Source organism: Leptonychotes weddellii, chromosome 4 (genome assembly GCF_054177405.1).
Source record: "Leptonychotes weddellii isolate Sample4059 chromosome 4, ASM5417740v2, whole genome shotgun sequence".
In the NCBI taxonomy this organism is placed as follows: Eukaryota; Metazoa; Chordata; class Mammalia; order Carnivora; family Phocidae; genus Leptonychotes; species Leptonychotes weddellii.
The window spans coordinates 30,540,148-30,558,534 of NC_138372.1; the positions used below are offsets into that span (position 1 = coordinate 30,540,148).

The 18,387-nt window shown below is 42.5% G+C and overlaps 1 protein-coding gene across 1 annotated transcript; it reads left to right on the forward strand.

The window, feature by feature from the left end:
- Positions 1–3,577: 3,577 nt before the first annotated feature.
- On the forward strand, positions 3,578–18,386 carry YBX1 (Y-box binding protein 1; the record flags this gene model as incomplete). The annotated part of the gene is made up of 5 exons (XM_081816853.1): positions 3,578–3,897; positions 4,579–4,642; positions 14,863–14,896; positions 17,697–17,786; positions 18,087–18,386. Coding segments are annotated over exons 1-5 (654 nt in total), but the record flags the coding sequence as incomplete, so codon positions are not given.
- Position 18,387: the final 1 nt, after the last annotated feature.

Here is an 18,387-nt window from a genome sequence, read left to right on the forward strand (position 1 = left end):
CTTATGATGGGCCATTCATTTGAATTCAGTTATACTTGGCACCTGCATTCTAGGCCAGTCTCTGTCCTGGGCACAGGAGCTGCAAGATGAGTAGGATGTGGCCCGTGCTTGTGACATACAGGAGATAGGCCCATTTCAGTTCAGTGTGGTATTAGAATGTGACCCCTTACGAAGGCAGGGAATTCGGTTTTGTTGTTTTGTTTTGTTGCTATGTCCCCCAGCACCTAGAAAAGGTAAGTATCTAGTAAGCGCTCAAGAAATACCTGTTGCCTGAACGGTATGTACAATGGTATGCTGTGGGGGAGGGGGGTAGCATGAAAGGAAGAGGTAACATTTGAGGTAAGTATTGACAGATTGGGGGCTTTCCAAGAAGAGGACCTGTGTTCTTGGGCCAGAGCCTATTAGAGATGGAGGACAAGGTGAACATTATTTTGCAAAGGAGATTCTTGGAATGAACCTTGGTTTCATATCACTTACGGGTGGCCCTGGAGTTGTCTAAACTGGTCACCATGCTGGGCACTGTGGCAGGGGCTAGCAAAACTGGAGTGGAAAGCTCCCACCTTGGCGCAGGGGTTGAATTGTGACAGGAACTATTTACCCTCTAGTGCCTCAGTGCCATCTCTGCAGCGGTATGGAAACTCGTTTCTTAAATAACTCATCTTTCTGCTCGTGGAACGTGAAGAGAGCTTAATGAAATAACTGGATAAGTAATGATACTTTTAAGTAACATTTTAAGGACAAATGTTACAGAATTGATATTTCTGTTTGAGAAGCCATCCCTTCAAACCAGTTACATAGGGAAGGTTGCTCATTTATTCAGAGGTGCTGCTCCCATTGTTCTAAGTGTCCACTTTGGGAAAAAGGTCTCAGACCTATAGGGCACACTTTTAAATGTCCCCAGTGTGGGCAGAACTGCCTTTTGAGGAAACATTTTCTTTTTAACAGTCAAAAGTTATCTGGAGCTGGAACAGATGAATAGCAACTCTAGCATCTGACTCTTCTGTCCATACACATTATTGCTGCAAGCCTTTTTCACCTGGATTACTGGTGCAGTTGCCCAGACAACCTCTCTGCTGTCAGTACCTTCTCCGGTCCATTTTCTATACCATGTTATTCATAGAACAAAATTATTAAGATACTGTGTGTCAAGTACTAGTCCAGATGCTTCAGGAACTCAGTCTGAGGAGAGGAAGGTTTAATTAATGCAACACAGTGTGTTAGGATAGGAGGGTCTCCGAACAAGGTAACATCTGAGGCAAGACCCAAAGGATGAAGAGTTAAGCAGTCAGAAGAAGGGAGAAAGGAAGAGTTATATGTAGAAGGAATAGTATGTGATAGCTCAAAGGAAGCAATGGCTCAAAGATCACCTGGAAGGTTGAACGAGGAATGTGAAAGAAGTGTCAGAGGTAAGTTTGGAGAAGTCTTACAGGGTCATGTAAACCACAATAAGGAAGTTGGACAAACCTAAGGGCAGTAGTAATAAGACTGTCATGATCAGATAGATGTTTTCAGAACACCCTGGATATCGTGGTGGAGAATCTTAGAGGAAGAAAGAGGTAGAGAGTGGCTAGGAGGCCACAGCAGTGCTCTAAAGTGAGGGGTCAGCAAACTGGTTGGCAGGTCAGATCACACTCCCTGTTTTTCAGTGGCTCATAAGCTAAGAATAAGAATGTTTTTTAAATGTTCAAATAGTTGAAACAAAAGAATATTTTGTGATACGTAAAAATATGAAATTCAAATTTGTGTCCACAAATAAAGTTTTTTTGGAACACACGTGCACTTGTTTATTGTCTGGCTGCTTTCAGGCTCTAAGGTTGAGCAGTTGAGACAGAATCGTCTGGCCTGCAAAGCTTAAAATATTTGCTGTCTGGCCCTTAGAGAAAGTTTGCCTACTCCTGCTGTAAGCAGTAGATGATTGCCTATACTAGCGTCATGGAAGTAGGAATGAGACAGTCTGGTTTGGCATTTAGAGATTTTTAGGACTGATTCAGGGAAGCCTTTAGGAGGTGGAATTGACAGCCTAGAGGATACTGCACTGGCCTACTGTCTCTCTGCTTACATTTTGTCCCTCTACAACCCCTTCCCCACTCAGTAGCCTTTTTTTTTTTTTAAGATTTTATTATTTAACAGAGACACCGCGAGAGAGGGAACACAAGCAGGGGGAGTGGGAGAGGGAGAAGCAGGCTTCCTGCTGAGCAGGGAGCCTGATGAGGGGCTCGATCCCAGGACCCTGGGATCATGACCTGAACCAAAGGCAGACGCTTAACGACTGAGCCACCCAAGCGCCCCACACTCAGTAGCCGTTAAAAAAAAATGTTGCCACTCCTACTTAACAGTTCTAAAATTACCCTTCTCGCTGTTGCCCTTAGGATAATCTCAAATAAAACGTTCCTAATTTGAACCTGCCTACCTCTATAACCCAAGGTCTTCATTCTAGTCTGACTAGACTACTTTACTTCTATTTCCCCCAGACCCCGTCTTCTTGCCTCTAGGCTTTTGCATAAACCTCCTAGTGCCTGGAGTCAGCACTCCACCTTCTTCCCACCTCCACTCCCAAAATGCTTTGTGCTTTTGCAAAGCTGGAGTGTTTGGAGTTTGGGGTATTTAAATTTCTGCCTTCATCCCTAGACTGAATTTAAGGCAGAAACTGAGTCGTGAACTAGTGCATCCCAGCCGATAGTAGACCCTTAATAGAGAATGAATGAAGGTAGAGGACTTCAGCTACATCAGGTGGCAGCCTCAATTATAAATCATTTGTGAGATGAGGATCGTAATCCCTATTTTACCTGGGTGTTGTACGGATAAAATGCAAAGAAAATGCCCAGCTTGCTCAATAAACGTAGACTGAAATTAAATCTGATTTGTGGCCAATTCAGAAAGACGTGACTACTTAACGAGACAGTTCTTTGCCTGGTAAGATGGTTCAGAAGGCAGGTCCCCGTGGAGTACACCACCGCCCTCCGCCCTAAATATGCTGAGCAGGGGCGATCTGACGGACTGCGTGGTCCCTCCAAGGTGACTGCTCCGCCAAAACGGACGCTCTTTGAATGCATACGTTTAAGTCCGTTCCAGAAACCCTCGCTGTGCCGAGAGTACACGGCCATCGTAGAAAACAGGGCTCAATCCGCAGTCTAAGGTCACAAGGACCACATTTAAAACAGGGAGAGAGGAAGGCCTCCCCTCCACATGAGGCTAAGGTGTCGTCGGGTCCCCTTTCAAGCCCCCGGATCAGGCGTTTGGTAGTCCCCTTCCTTCAGCCAGGACCTAACCCTGGACGTGAGGCCCGCCCGCGTTGCAGCCTCGTGAAAGTCATGTTCACTCTGCCCGTCCTCTCGGGTACTCTATGGTTCTCGTGGTGCCTCTACTCTAATTCTAGTTCCGGTCTCTATGGCGGCGGCGGAGGCAGGAACGGTTGTAGGTCGGCCGAATTAGCCGCCTAAAAGCCAATGAGAGTAGAGGAGTGATAAAGTATTAGCCAATAGAGGCCAGGAATCGGGGTCAGGTGGTGGGATTGACAGCACTGCTGGCCAGTGAACGATGCTTGGGGCGGGTCGATCGCAGGGCTTATCCCGCCCGTCCCGCCATTCTCGCTAGTTCGATCGGTAGCGGGAGCGGAGAGCGGACCCCAGAGAGCCCTGAGCAGCCCCACCGCCGCCGCCGGCCTAGTTACCATCACACCCCGGGAGGAGCCGCAGCTGCCGCAGCCGGCCCCAGTCACCATCACCGCAACCATGAGCAGCGAGGCCGAGACCCAGCAGCCGCCCGCCGCCCCCCCCGCCGCCCCCGCCCTCAGCGCTGCCGACACCAAGCCCGGCACCACGGGCAGCGGCGCAGGGAGCGGCGGCCCGGGCGGCCTCACATCGGCGGCGCCTGCCGGCGGGGACAAGAAGGTCATCGGTGAGGGCCGGACGGGGACGGGGGTGGGGCCGTAGGGAAGCCTGGCGGCGGAACCGTTACCCGAAGCGGGGCGAGCCGGCGGGCGCGCGGCCGGCGGGGACCGACTCGGCGGCGCGCGGCCGCCCCTCCCCCAACCTCCCCCCTCGCGCCCTGCCAGACGCCGGCCCGCCCCGGTCCGCGTGCCCGGCTAGCGCGCGCGCGCGCGCGCCGCCTCTCGCGCCCCTTGCGGACCCCGCGCCCCTCCCCCCGGGCGGCCGCGCGCCGCCGACCGCGTGTGCGGCGGGGTCCCTCCCCTCCCCGGCGGCCGCGTGCGCTTAGGCCCGCACGCCGTTGTTCCGTCCCCCAAGCCCGCTCCCTTCCGCGTGTACCCTGAGGGCGCGGCGCGCCGCCTACGCAGGCCCGAGTGGGCCGGGCGCTTCCCGTTCCCTCACGTGCTCCCCGCCCAGCAGCCGCGCCCGCCCGCCAGCTCCGCGGCCCGGGCCTGCTTGCGGGCCTCCGCCGCCCCCGAGCCCACCCACGTGTGCTGTGGGGCCCGCGCGCGGCCTCGGAGGAGAAAGGCTGTCAGGTGGTCGCGGGCCGCGGCGGAGCGCGCGCGGGCCGGGTACCCAAGCGTGGCGGGTTTAAGAAAGGATGTCTGGTAATCGTGGGTTTTTTGTGTGTTTTTTTTTTTTTTTTCTCCAGCAACGAAGGTTTTGGGAACAGTAAAATGGTTCAATGTAAGAAACGGATATGGTTTCATCAACAGGTGAGATGACCGCCACCGTAGTCTCCGTCCTATCTTTTGCATGCTCTGCTCCGTGGGTAGGCTCTGCGGACTTGGAAGGGTGTAAGCATGTGTAGCTTGTTATTTCTTGGTAGTGAGATTTTGCTTTCCTTGAAGACTGAAGGGATTAAGAATTTAGACAATCTATAGAGATGGTCTTTGTTTTGCAGCTAAATATTAATCTAAAACCAATTTGATAGTCGTCTTAGGTACGGAGCAATTTATAAAGGCAAGTGCAGTGAGTGAGCCAACTCTTAACAGGGCAAACTGAGGAAACTGGGACCTAGTCTGATTCTCAGGCGCATTTTTATCCTTGTCACCCTTTTATACGTTATTGAAATTGATAGTGAAAAACGTGATGTGACCCACTGATAAGTGTATATATAGGTTATTTCTAACACGTTAACCTTTAGAGGTAACAAGATTTGATAGTGCAAGATTTGTCATCTTGACTGTTAAGGTTAGAGCGCCTTTGTTTAACGTTTCAATGTATGCTGTCTTGAATGCTTTGGATAAATTTCCCATTAGGACTACAGTAGTTTTTATTTGTTCCTGCAGTAGCATCTGGAAGAAATTGCCCCTTTCTCCTTCTCAGTTTTTATTTCTCATATTTTTTTGTTCCTATCTTTAGGATTAGTCCTTAGAATCGTTTGTAGCAATAGTAATGGTAACGTGCAGTTTTACACACTGTACTCTTCTTCATGGTCTCCCTTGTGAGCCGGGCATCATTTTCAAGATGGCTGCCAAGCAAGGCTACTCGTGCAGTTGCATATGGGTGTAGAGCATGATGTGTGCTCATAGCATATTGGCCTTACAGGTAGCATAGTGTCATCTTGGTGTTTTCTTAAATTCTTACTTTAGAAGGCATTAAACAACCAGATGTTTTAAAAGAACACCTAAGAGTAAGAAATAATGCTGAATGCATGTGAAATAGACACTACTGCAAGAAACCTAGTGGGCAAGATCAAGCTTAAAGACAGACCTAATTGGCTGATGAAAACCTTTCATTACTCAACCATGAAGTAATTGTGGAAATGTTCAAAGCAGAAGAGATTGTAAGCATTTGATGGTCTGTTTTCCACGTTTGCAATTGTGGGGAAACATTGTTTCTTCCAAAATCTTTGGGAATTTTCCATCTACTCTTAACACTGTTTTTGTGACATGCCAAGGTTACATTTTTCATCAGTTTTTTAATAATGGGTTACTAGTGATGAAGGAAGGGAATGCGTGGGTGCTTATATTTGACCACTTCTTAGTTGATCTCTGAATGTTAGCATTTCCCTCTGATTCTCTCACTGTCCTAACCCTTAAACCAATAGTTTTCAAATTAAAGTAGGCTTATTATCCTGGAAGGTTGTTAAAAAAAATACAAATTCCTGAGTTCTTCCCCTTCCCAGCCTGGATTCTTTGGGTCAGGGGTACATTTTTAACAAGAATTCCAGGTGATTATGTCTGGTGGGCCATACCTTGAAAAACACTGCCTTTAATCCTTTACCCAATGTAATGCTGGTGTACACATCAGAAGGGACTGTAATTTGCAGCTTTTCTGTGGTAAGAGTGTAGTTTGTGTGTGCTTTAGATATTGTACCATGTGCCTTATGTTTTGCTGCATTTTGTTAAATGGACAGAGGTTATGATTTTTGAAGTGAACAATTGATAATCTAAAAGTAGTTTATTTACATACTCTAAATTATTTTATGAGATGCCATTCCTTGATTTTCTCTTTTCTAACTTGGAATCAACCCTATTGGTTGTCCTCCAGGGCAAGTTAAATGTAAATTGACTTTTGATGATCCTTTGGACTGTCCTAACTTCAACTATTTTGTCAAGTTAACTGGTTTAAATGTGCTTTGTGTTTCTAAACTGGTTATTTCAGTGATTTTAAGATTTTCAAGTCACTGTAAAATGTGACTACAATTAAGTCCAGGAGAGGTTTGCCTTGATTAAGGGAAAATGTGGGTCTTAAAAAACTATAATCTGGTAGTTTGCAAGTTGGTTGGGTGTGTAGGCACTTGGCTCTTGGTGGGGGTTTGGGGGGAAGCAGACACATGCTGCTTCTGTAGAAAGAAGAGGATGTAGTGCTTGAGATGATTGCTGTGACTATAATTTTAACCTTGGAGTTCTCTGAATTATATTATGGTCCTTAAGATTTTTGTAATGAAAACAGAAGATGATTTTTATATAAACTTTGATTTTAAAGAAACGTATTTTCGTTGTCAATATTTTGATCTAAATTACTACCTGTGAAAATAATGTAGCCTTATCAGAATTATTTTTTAAAGGATTTTCTTCTGATGTTTTCTTGGGTAAAAGGTGCTAAGTAAGAGTGTAGAGTTTAGAACATCAAACATTTTGGCTACAGAATCTAAGAATTCTGACAGATTCATGGTTAGTCCTTCAGTATGCTGTGTCTTGAAAACAGTAATTGGATTATGTTACTAGAGGGGTTTATTAACACCCCCCATTTCATTTTATTATGAAAAGCTTCACTCAAAACTGTTGAAGATGTCATTAGAAGGATGCCACAGGGGTCAGTGGTTTCAGGGTTTGGTTCTCTGCTTTTTAAGTCTGGGAACCTGATTTTGTCTTTTGCTTCCTTTTGAGGATAATCCATGCTCATCAAATTTCGTGAAAAGTTGGCATGAATCAGTAACAGTTTTAACAGTTTTTCATTGGGACATGCGTCTTTCATAGTGACCACATAGGAATACTTCTCTTTTCTCCAGAGTACTTAGAGTTTTGGGGTGGGCAGGGAATTTGGAGCAAAGAGAATCCAATAGGGCAGAGGACATAGACTGGTGACCTACTAACTGAATCTACCCCCAGATGTTTTGTTTGGATAACACAGTATCTTAGAAAGAATTGGAATGAATTGTTGCTGTTTAAAATTAGGGAGATAATCTCCAAAATGTTCAGATTACCATCTTTTTAAGATCTGAATTTTAGCTTTGGGACCTGAAGTCCCATGTAAATAAAATCAGATGGCCACGAGTATTATTGCCATCTTTCAATGGGGCATACATTCTCTTATTTGCCATCTTTCAATGGGGCATACATTCTCTTATTTACCACAGTATATCAGGTCTGGTTTTCTCCTGTTGTTGACCTCCCTGCCTGCTCTTCCTGCCTGGCCTGTGCATTTGAGTTTATTATGCATGGTCCAAGAAAAGGTATAATAAATTAAGCCACGGAAGGGTTTAGCTATCTTTAGGAAAAATATTTAGTTGTGGCTGTCAGATTTAGTCTCTTTTGGGGATTCCCTGTGTATGTAACTGATGAAGGTGACTTCCTGGACACAGTGGTGACACATAAAAAAATAGCTAATGTTTCTCAAGCGCTTACACTAGACATTATTGTAAATGCTTTACGTGAACTAGGCCGTTTAATCCTCAAAATCTTTGAGGTGTCAATACTATACTGAGGCACAGAGAAGTTGAGTAACTTGCCTCGGGAAGCGTGGGAAGTGGCAGAGCTAAGGTTTGAACTCCCATTTTCTGCCTTGGAAGTTTGTTCACTAGCTGCTGTTACACTGTCCCTGAGAGTAGGCCCTGGTCCTCTTCAGTTTGGTTGGTGTCCACGGTTACAGATATTTTCTTAGGGTGGCTATTCTTTAGCTATCAAAAGACTTTTCCTAAATGATACCTAGCAGTCACTGGAGCTCCTGTGTGCTGACTTATTAGTTCCCCAGATTTGAAAAACTTTGCTTTTTGCACTGCCTATTACGTGTAGTTAGGTAGTGCTGTAACAGAGTTTAGTGTGCAGATTTGCTTTATAAATTAAAAGGACTTCCTTAATATAGCTAATGCTGGGATGCAATTGAGCTATTAAAGGAGAGAGCCTTTGACCCTTATCTCACTTGTGAATCTTTTAATTTTGTTTTTGTGTGACCTGCAAGCTAAGAATGGAATTTCTTTTTAAGGGTTGTTTAAATAAGAATATGTGACAGACATGGCCTAAAATATTTACTCCCTGGGTCTTAGTTTTAAAAATTTGTAGACCTGTCGGAGAGTGATTGCCAAGTCTCCTGGACTATTAAATTAAAATCAGACCGAACTTGATCACAAATGGTAAGGTTATCTCTAAATTATAGAAGGCATGGATGGTCTATAACATAATTGACTAAATGCTGTGGCACTAGGGAAGACTTGGTAGTGTGCTATTAAGGAAGGATGGGTGGGTGAAAGCATAAAAAAATGATACCTAAGTAGTCCCCAAGTCACGGTGTATCATTGGCAGTCTTGAAAAGCACTGTTATTGGTTGTTGGTTTGGGTAGGGGTTGTTTTTGTTTTGATTCCAGAACTGAGGCTCTTCAGGCAGTGACTTCCATACAAGGCACTTTAGGATTAATTTGCATGCTGGTTGTGTTAGCTACTGATCTTAAGTTGGCCAGAAGTCATCCTTGTTGACCAAGTCACTGATATGTAAAAGCTTTTCATCTTGAAATCTGGAGTAGAGAACTAGCTTACTTACCTTCTGTTTTCCAAGTATTGGGGCTGTTATTGCTGTTTTCCACCCTTCAGTCTTAGCCCTTGGAAGCCTCTACAGTCCAGCTCACTGAGGCAGAATGATAGAAAGTAATGTGGGAAATAGTGTGCCTGCTGGCCATAAGAAGTGTTTAATAGAAAACAAGTAAAAAGATAAGTAGGGTTTATTATGGCCATGTGCAGAACTTGGGAATTGGTGTCTGGATGCTTTGGGTTATGGAGTATATATGGATGCTAAATCCTAGAGGTTTTTATGACTTAGAATTAATAATTTGTGCAGTTGGGCAATTTAAGCTGTTAAAAGGGCTTGGTGTGGTTCTGCAACAAGATAATAGCATAAGAGCATTTAGTTATGGGTAGGTGAGCTTATATGTTAGGTTTCACTTAAGGCAGTGCTGTGGTCTGGCAAAAAAAGGTTTCCTAAAATTTTAGGACATTTTGAGACACTTTAATCTGGATAAATTTAGTAGTATAGGAGTTTAGTGTTGGCTACACTTTTTTTTATCTTCATTGTACTACATTAGGAACTTTTAAGAGACTTCTATTTGTAAATCCCAGCAGGATTTCTTTTTTCTTTAGCATTTTCCAAACTTCAGATGGTAACTCCTTTTTTTCTTCAGCCTCCCGCTGTGATTCTTTTTTCCTTGAAGTCTATACTGTGTCCTCATTTGCTGAATAAGGACAATATTAGTAGTTAGGTGAGAAAACCTGAGAGGTGGAGTTTTTATGAAAATTTTTCAGTATAAATAATGCACTTAAGAAGTGGGGTAGAAGAATACAGCAGAAAGCGTACACCTGAGTGCAGGAAAACAGGAGGACTGTGCTGTATGGAGTGACACTGTTGGAATATTGTAGGCCTGTGCTGTCCAGTAAGTACAGTAACCATTAGACTTGTATGGAAACATGGTTCTTGCATCTGAGAAATAGCATTTTTTTAAACTTGAATTTTAAAACTGATACCCAATTTAGTGTTTGTTTTGAACCACTTTCTTATGAACAGCTTGCATTTGTGAACCTACTTTTCAGAAGTGTAAAATATAGAGCAGATTATGAAGGCTTAGTATGAAAAAAGAAAATACTTCAGTTTTTTATATTCATGTTTAAATGGTAAAACTAATTTTACCTGCTTTTACTTTTTTTATTGTGGCCATTAGAAAATAAACCTAGATATAGATTTCCCCCTGCTATCCAAAAGTAGTGCATTCCTGTGAAACCTCTCATGAAAGTGAAGTGGTATCAAGTGAACTTTAAGATAACAGGACAAACCTGTATCGAACTTGGATTTTATATCTTTTGGACAGCAGTACTAGGCACTGGGCTGCCAGTAAAAATAATGTCTCAAGTGACAGCAGTATGGATGGGCTTGGGTTTGATTATAGTGTGGTCTTTAGGTAAGTATTGTTTCATCGCCATTGTCCAAATAAGGCGACTTGCCCCAGATGGGGTGCGTAGTAATGGGGATAGCCAGGATTCTAACCTTGGCTCCAGTGCTTTTAGTAAGGAACGCTGAACCACTGCTCTATATTATGTGTACTGCCTGCTCTTTCCTCTTCCTCCTTTCTGATCAGTGGGACTTAACATACTACAATATGTGGAAAACAGGTTTTGGTAATTCAGCTGCTGCATTGGATCAAAGGTGGTGGCCTTCTAGGTTGAAATATTTGAGGATAGGCCATGTCTTATTTTTATTAGTGGTGCTTAGCACAGTTCCTAGCTAGCTAGCTGCTTTTTAAAGATTTATTTGTTTATTTTTGGGGTGGGGGGAGGGGGACAGGGAGACGGGAAAGAGAATCTTAAGCAGACTCCATACTCAGCACAGAGCCCAACACGGGACTGGATCTCATGACCCTGAGATCACAACCTGAGCCGAAACCAAGAGTTGCACACATAACCGACTGTGCCACCCAGGCACCCCTAGCTAGCTAGCTTACTTATTACTATACCAGTCTGCCCTGTCCGTGATTTTCCACCCTCGGTAAAGTTAGAAGTATGTCTCTTGGTTGTCAGCATATACCACAAAAGGTAAGGTGCAGTACTTAGGAATGTCTCTGTTCTTCCTTACTACATTAGTAATAGCTAAAGGGTTTTTTATTTTGTTTTGTTAGTTTTTTTTAAGATTTTATTTGATTGAGAGAGAGCAAGAGAGGGTACAGAGGGAGAGGGAGAAAGCGGACTCCCCGCTGAGGAGAGAGCCTGACGCAGGGCTCTATCCCAGGACCCTGAGATCATGACCTAAGCTGAAGGCAAACGCTTAACTGACTGAGCCACCCAGGTGCATCCCAATAGCTAAAGGTTTAAAATATACTTCTTGATGATCCATTTTGATCAGCTTATTTTATTTTTTAAAGATTTCACTTATTTGAGAGAGCACGAGCAGGGGGGAGGGGCAGAGGGAGAAGGAGAAGCAGACTCCCCATGGGCAGAAAGCCCCACATGGGATCAATTCCAGGACCCTGGGATAATGACCTGAGCTAAAGGCAGACACTTAAATGACTGAGCCACCCAGGTACCCTGGTCAGCCTGTTTTAATTGCTGCTTTTCCCTCTTCAGTAAGATCTCTCGTAGCCATGAGCATGCATTTTTCTCCAGTATTACTATAGAATAGGGGTCAAGAAATTACCACTCAGCATCTGTTTTTATATGGCTTCTGAGCCCAAAATGGTTTTTACACTGGGGGAGGAGATACATAGCAGAACCTTGGTCTCATTAAATCGAATAGCTGTGTAATGAAAGTGAGGATGTGTAGGGGTGCTTGCCCTTTGTTGTTGTCCTCCAAAAAAATGGAGAGACCATATTGCTGTAAGCTGCCTCAAGAGCTGAAAACGTGAAGATTCCGAACTGGTCCTTTTTGAGTTTCTAACATAGTAAAGATCAGGGCCTGTGGAGTCAAATTATACCACTGAGCAGATGAACACGTACTTCATTTTCCTAATGTATGGAAAGGGTTATGATAGTGTCTACCTCAGGATTGTGAGGGTTGAATGGTATGTATAGTTAAAGCATTTGGAACAATATCTGGAACTTAAATCCTCAGTAAGGTAAGCTGTTGTATCCAGTTTTGCAGATGAGACAGCTTTCCAAGGTTGCACAGCTGTTAATAGTGGAATGAGGACTGAAAATTGGGTTTCCTTTTAGCAGTACCTTGAATTTCTGCATAGTCACTTAAATTGTAACTAGATTGATTTAATGCATCCAGATTATAGTGTTCTATCTAGGCTAAAACTGCATTTCTTTGAGCGGTCGTCAAGTTTTTTCCTAAAATCGAGATACGCTTTGGCCATGTTAATTCCCTAATAGGTTGGTTGGTTGTCAATATTGTAAGTGAGTGCTGTTGTCTGGCACATCATTAATGAACCTTTTATTGGTTTCTACGTATCTTTGTACCCACGGAACATCTTAAGCTGTCTTTTAGGGGATGCATTGTGTATTGCCTACCTTGTACTGTTTTAAAGAAGATTGTTCTAGGGATGCTTGGGTGACTCAGTCGGTTGGGCATCTGCCTTGGGCCTGGGTTGTGATCCCAGGGTCCTGGGATGGAGCCCCACATTGGGCTCCCTGCTGAGCAGGGAGCCTGCTTCTCCCTTTCCCCCTGCTTGTGTTCTCTCACTATCTCAAATAAAAATCTTTTAAAGAAAAAAGATTGTTCTAACTACTAGATAAATAGTTGGTAAATTTTCTAATTTCTTTTACAACCTTGAAGTAAAATTTATAGATAACTACTTGTATTTCTTTTTATTGTAGTGTATAGTGTATATGTACATAGCTATTTGCAATTATATTAGAAGACATGGATAGTGCTACCACAGAGACCAACTGATAAAAGAAATGATGTGTTGGCTACCCAGATACACAAGTGGCATTATCAATAAATGAAAATTTCTCTCCATGGAAGTTGCATTTTTTGTAAATTTAATGCATATTAAAACTGTAAAATAGCAGATTCAAAACTCAAGTTATAATAAATGTACTTACATGAAAGTCCACTAGGATACCAAATAATTCTTTACCTAGTCCTCCAGCAAGCCTGACATCCTTCACCCCAATTATGGCAAATAGTGCCCATCTTCGGAACAACTTTAAACGGCCTATGGTGGTCAGTACTGCCCCTGTTGAGAGTTCCTTTTCTAGACTTTACCCACCTTTCCTGCTCTACCAGATTTTTGTTGCACTTCTCCTTAGGGCCCCAGGGTTTGGAATTCAGTCCCAGTGTTGGAGATGAGAATTTAATAGTGATGGCTATGAACTTTGTGGGATGCCTGTGGACCTATTTGACAGATAGGCATTATGGCAACCATTAATTCCCTAGGTTTCCGAGTATTTAACTAGCTTTTAAAGGTCAGTTTTTAATCAGTTGCCTTGAGTAGCTTTTGCAGTATTCTGGGTGTTTGTAGATTTTTCTTTTGAAGATTTAAAATTCTGTTCCCATAAATGAAAAGTCCTCATGTTACGATAATCCAAGCTATGTGGATTCTTTGGCGCATTTTTGTTGCTCCACAGTTGAGCAAGGAGCCAACAGTCAGTAAGCCAGTCCGTCTAGTTCATTGCAACCTTTGTTCCTTCTGTCATTAAACATTAGAACTCTTATTGAGCCCATTCTCTCTCTGACCTACTGGACAAAATGAAGAGGGTGGACGAGGTTGATAAAGGTCTGGAAAATGGTTTCTCCTCCTGTGGATTTTGCTTATATAGTATCATCATCTTAACCGTGATGTCCTAGCTAAAATAAGCTCATTCTCCCATTCCATTTTTACCTCAAGAAAGCGAACCCTCAAATAAATTCCCTCACACCTTAATTTAGCCCCTTATTTTAGGCTTCCATCAGTCCCGGTCTGGGCTTCTAGAGTAGTTACTAGAACTAACTGGGCTCCTCTTGTATTTGAAATTTCTCTTAATAGCCACCAAATTTTAACATCTGATGTTATGGCATATTTGTCTACTCAAAAGCCTTTGGTACCTCCTCTGCCTACGTGGTGATCGTTTAGCCCCTATTCTTTATCCTCCCCCACCCACAACCATATTCCTCATGCTTCAGCCAGTTTGGACTCTGCTTGCATTGAATTTGCTAGTTGCCGCTTTACCCAGGTTTATGACCTCCTTTCTGTCTACCTCTGGAACATTTTTCTCATTTTCCAGTAAACTTCTTTAAGACTTAAGGCAGATGTTTTCTCCTTTAACACTACTTTTGAAGTTGTAAAGCAGATATTTTCAACCATATTTCTTTAGCACAGTTTGACTAGATATTTAATGATTGCTGTAAAATGGTTTCTGATACGAAGTGAAGGGGTGTGTGTGCTAGTAGGAAACTGTCTCATTCATCTTCACCTCCTTAGTTCTCCAGTACAATGCTTGTTGCCACATGGATGGAGTAAGAGTGGTGTATGCTGGGAAGTTGTTAATGTTTGGTAGGATCATAAGGAGTGATAGTTGCTAGTCACTTAAACCTTCTTAATAGCCTTAATGGCTTAGTAGGTCACAGACTTTTTTTTAATCCTTCTGCAGGTAGTGAGGTTTACAACTGTTGGCAACTGCTTCCTCAAGAAAAATGAAACAAAAACTATGTTTCTGCTTTATATTTCCTGGTGGCTGGTTGGCAGTCAGAAAGTCTTTAACAATAGGAAAAATGGGGAAGTGCACAAAGAACCACACTTACTCTTAACCTTTGGCAACATGAAGTGTATTGCATTTACTGACTTGTTCAACTTGGTTCTGTCTTGCAGGAATGACACCAAGGAAGATGTATTTGTACACCAGGTGAGTGCTCGTGTGAATGTTTACAATCCTAGTTTTAAGGGATGTGAGAAGAAAGAAAGGGGTGGATGTTTTCTCAACTATTATTCCTTGCAAAAAGGTTATTATATCCAACCAACCAACAATTTAGCTCCCACAGGAGCAGTGGGAGCGTGCTTAAATGTATACATTGAAACATTATATTGGCGGTTTACTTAATTAAGATAGATGTTTCAAATGGGTATTTTGTTAATAGCTCTGGCTTTTTTAAATGTGGAAATGTGCTCAACTCATACCAAATTTTGAAACCCAATTTCAGAGGAAGAAAAAAATCTCCATTAACCTAAACTTGAACTAATTTTGCTATAAACACACAGAACCTTTGGTGGGGTGTTTTCAAACACTGTCAGATTTTTACCTCTCTGGTAAGGACAAATCACAATAATCGGGGAAAATAGGACTCAGCTGCAAAACATAAATTTGAAGTGAATGCTAGAACACCAGCAGAGTTAGCCTAGGTCCTTCTATTTATTCTAAAGCACTTTGGGAATTATTTTTGAGAATTTTGGTTGGCTTGGAAAATTTATAAATCCTCACTAGTTTAGGATTGAGTGAAAAGGCAGTGTGACAAAAGTTGGTAATTTACTCATTAAATAATTAGATAGGCTTCAGTGTTTTAAGAGGAAAAAACTAACATGGGATTAGGTGCCATATGCTGAACTTTCACAAGTGCATTTAAGAAAAATATTTTGGGAAGTGAGCATTAAGCATTACTTTTATTAAAGCAAGCCACTACAGTGTAAACACTAATATCTTAAACTTAAGTATCTCATGGGCTCCGTTGGACTTCATTATCCTCACAGGTGTGCATTGGATAGGAAGAACACAGTTGTGTATGTATAGTTGTGTGCACTGCAGTTTTTTCACCAAGACTGTTGTAATATTATCTTACATTGAAAATCACTCTAAGAACTTTTTAACCACTTTTTTGTACTTTTTATCCAGACATCAAAAGATAGAGTTTTCACACTCAACACTGTTATTCAGGCAGGTGTGAGCTTGGATGGCAGCATACTTTTCTTAGGAAGGGCTATCTGAGGTTGGTGCTTTGTCGCTTTCTGAGATGTCCTATACAGCATTCAGTGGCAATCAAGGGAGCCAGATCAATTTCTAGTATGTCCAAAACCTTATCAGAAAATCGCAGGGTCAAATATATAAGTATGGAAACATTTAAATTCTAAACATACGGGCACCTGGCTGGCTCAGTAGGAAGAGTGTGAGACTCTTGATCTCGGGGTCATGGGTTTAGCCCCATGGTGGGTGTATAGATTACTTTTTTTTAAAAATGAACTTTAAAAAATTAATCCTAAACATAAATATAGGACTGCTTAATGTTATTTTTAAAACAAATGTTTTATAAAATTGAATGCCAACTCCTTTGTGTTCCTTACTTCTGCATGTTCAAAGGAATATGCACATTTAGGAACAAGAGACAGCAAGGCAGGTCAGTCTTGTTATTTGTCAGCAGCACAAAAGGGTTTGGGGAGATTGGGGTGTTCTGAAGATGCTGACCAAAATATGTTCTTAGATTGTAATTATCCATACTTCTGCTATCCCCTATGACTGCAGGTAATTGAGAGTTGGCTATATATGGAAGGTATGAAAACTTTGTGACAGTTTAGATGACAGATGAGATCAATTATTTGGCTGAATGCATGTCACCCACTTGGTACTGACCCACAGGTGTCACCAATATGCTTTCCTCTTTATTTTGGAAGTGGTTCAACATTTAGTTGTTTCTTGGGACTTTGGATGCTCAGGTCTTAGTGTATCAAGGAGACTGCAGTTCTGGGCAACTTAGCTTAATTGGCTTCAGCTTTGTTGGTTGTCCTGCCTCCTATGGAATGGAAATGCATGAGTGATCCTGTAATGGATACTGCTGTGATGTAGTAGAATGAACACGGGATTTGGAGTCCCAAGACCTGGATTTAGAAAAGTCCATACTGTGCCACTTAAGCTGTGTGACCTTGGGCAAGTCACATAACTTTTAAAAGCCTGTTTATTTGTAAAAAAGGAGTAATAATACCTCACATCATTATCATAAAGAGATTGATTAGGTAATGCATGAAGGAACTTTATTGTATTACACCCAAACGTGAGGTGTTATTCTTCCCCTTTTACTTAGTTGTAGCAGTCTAGAGAACAAGTAACAATGTGAGATTTATTGTATTCTGAGGAGGTAATAACCGACTATCCCATGTGGTCAGATAATGTAAAGAGTGGCGCATAGTCAATACATGTGAATTGCATTTCCACTGAAGTATTATCACAGACCAGTTGGAAGGGATTTTGGTTGACATTTGTAATTGAGTTTGATATGGTTAACACAGGGACAAAGTTGGTTTGGTCAACTTTGAAGCATGCAAAACTAAACTCGCCTGTCATCTAAACTGGCCCTGTGTGGGGCTAGCTTCTACTATTAAGTGCAGTCTTTGGGGGATAGATGGATATCCTCATTTTGTTTAAAGATACATATGATGCTTTTGCAAAAGGCATTTTTAAAAAATACATATTGTTGTGTCTTGAGTGTTAAATTACTTGCTTTAGTTTGGAAAATGCTGGGGCCTTGTAAGATTAGAGCATTTTGGTTGAGGTTGGGGGTACATTGGTCCCTGTTTTCCTAAATTTATTGACGGTTTGGTCTTATTTAAAGCTAATTTTAAGTGTATATCCAAGCTAAAATAATATTGACTCTGGTACATTTTGAATGAAAAAGCACATTATTCTCCCCTGTTAATCTATTTTTGGAATGTGATATTACTAGACTGCCATAAAGAAGAATAACCCCAGGAAGTACCTTCGCAGTGTAGGAGATGGAGAGACTGTGGAGTTTGATGTTGTTGAAGGAGAAAAGGTGAGGATGCTTTTTGTGTAAAGGTTTGACTTCAGTATGGAAATATTTTGGAGATCTCATCCGTTAGGATGGTGGCTCTAATGTGGATGGATGGGTCAGGTGACCACATGAACACAGGTGCATCAAGCCTAATGTGCTGGCTGCAGTTAGAGGGCAATCTCTTCAGAACAGTGAGGAACTGATATTTAATCATTTCTATGCACCCCTGGCCACATAGACCCTTTTTTTATTTGTTTTGTGTAAATTTTATTAAGTGTACTTAATTCTGTTGTCACTGTCAATATATGATGGCTTTTGTAGGGTGCGGAGGCAGCAAATGTGACAGGCCCTGGTGGAGTTCCAGTGCAAGGCAGTAAATATGCAGCAGACCGTAACCATTATAGACGCTATCCACGTCGCAGGGGTCCTCCACGCAATTACCAGCAGAATTACCAGAATAGTGAGAGTGGGGAAAAGAACGAGGGATCGGAAAGTGCTCCCGAAGGCCAGGCCCAACAGCGCCGGCCCTACCGCAGGCGACGGTTCCCACCTTACTACATGCGGAGACCCTATGGGCGTCGACCACAGTATTCCAACCCTCCTGTGCAGGGAGAAGTGATGG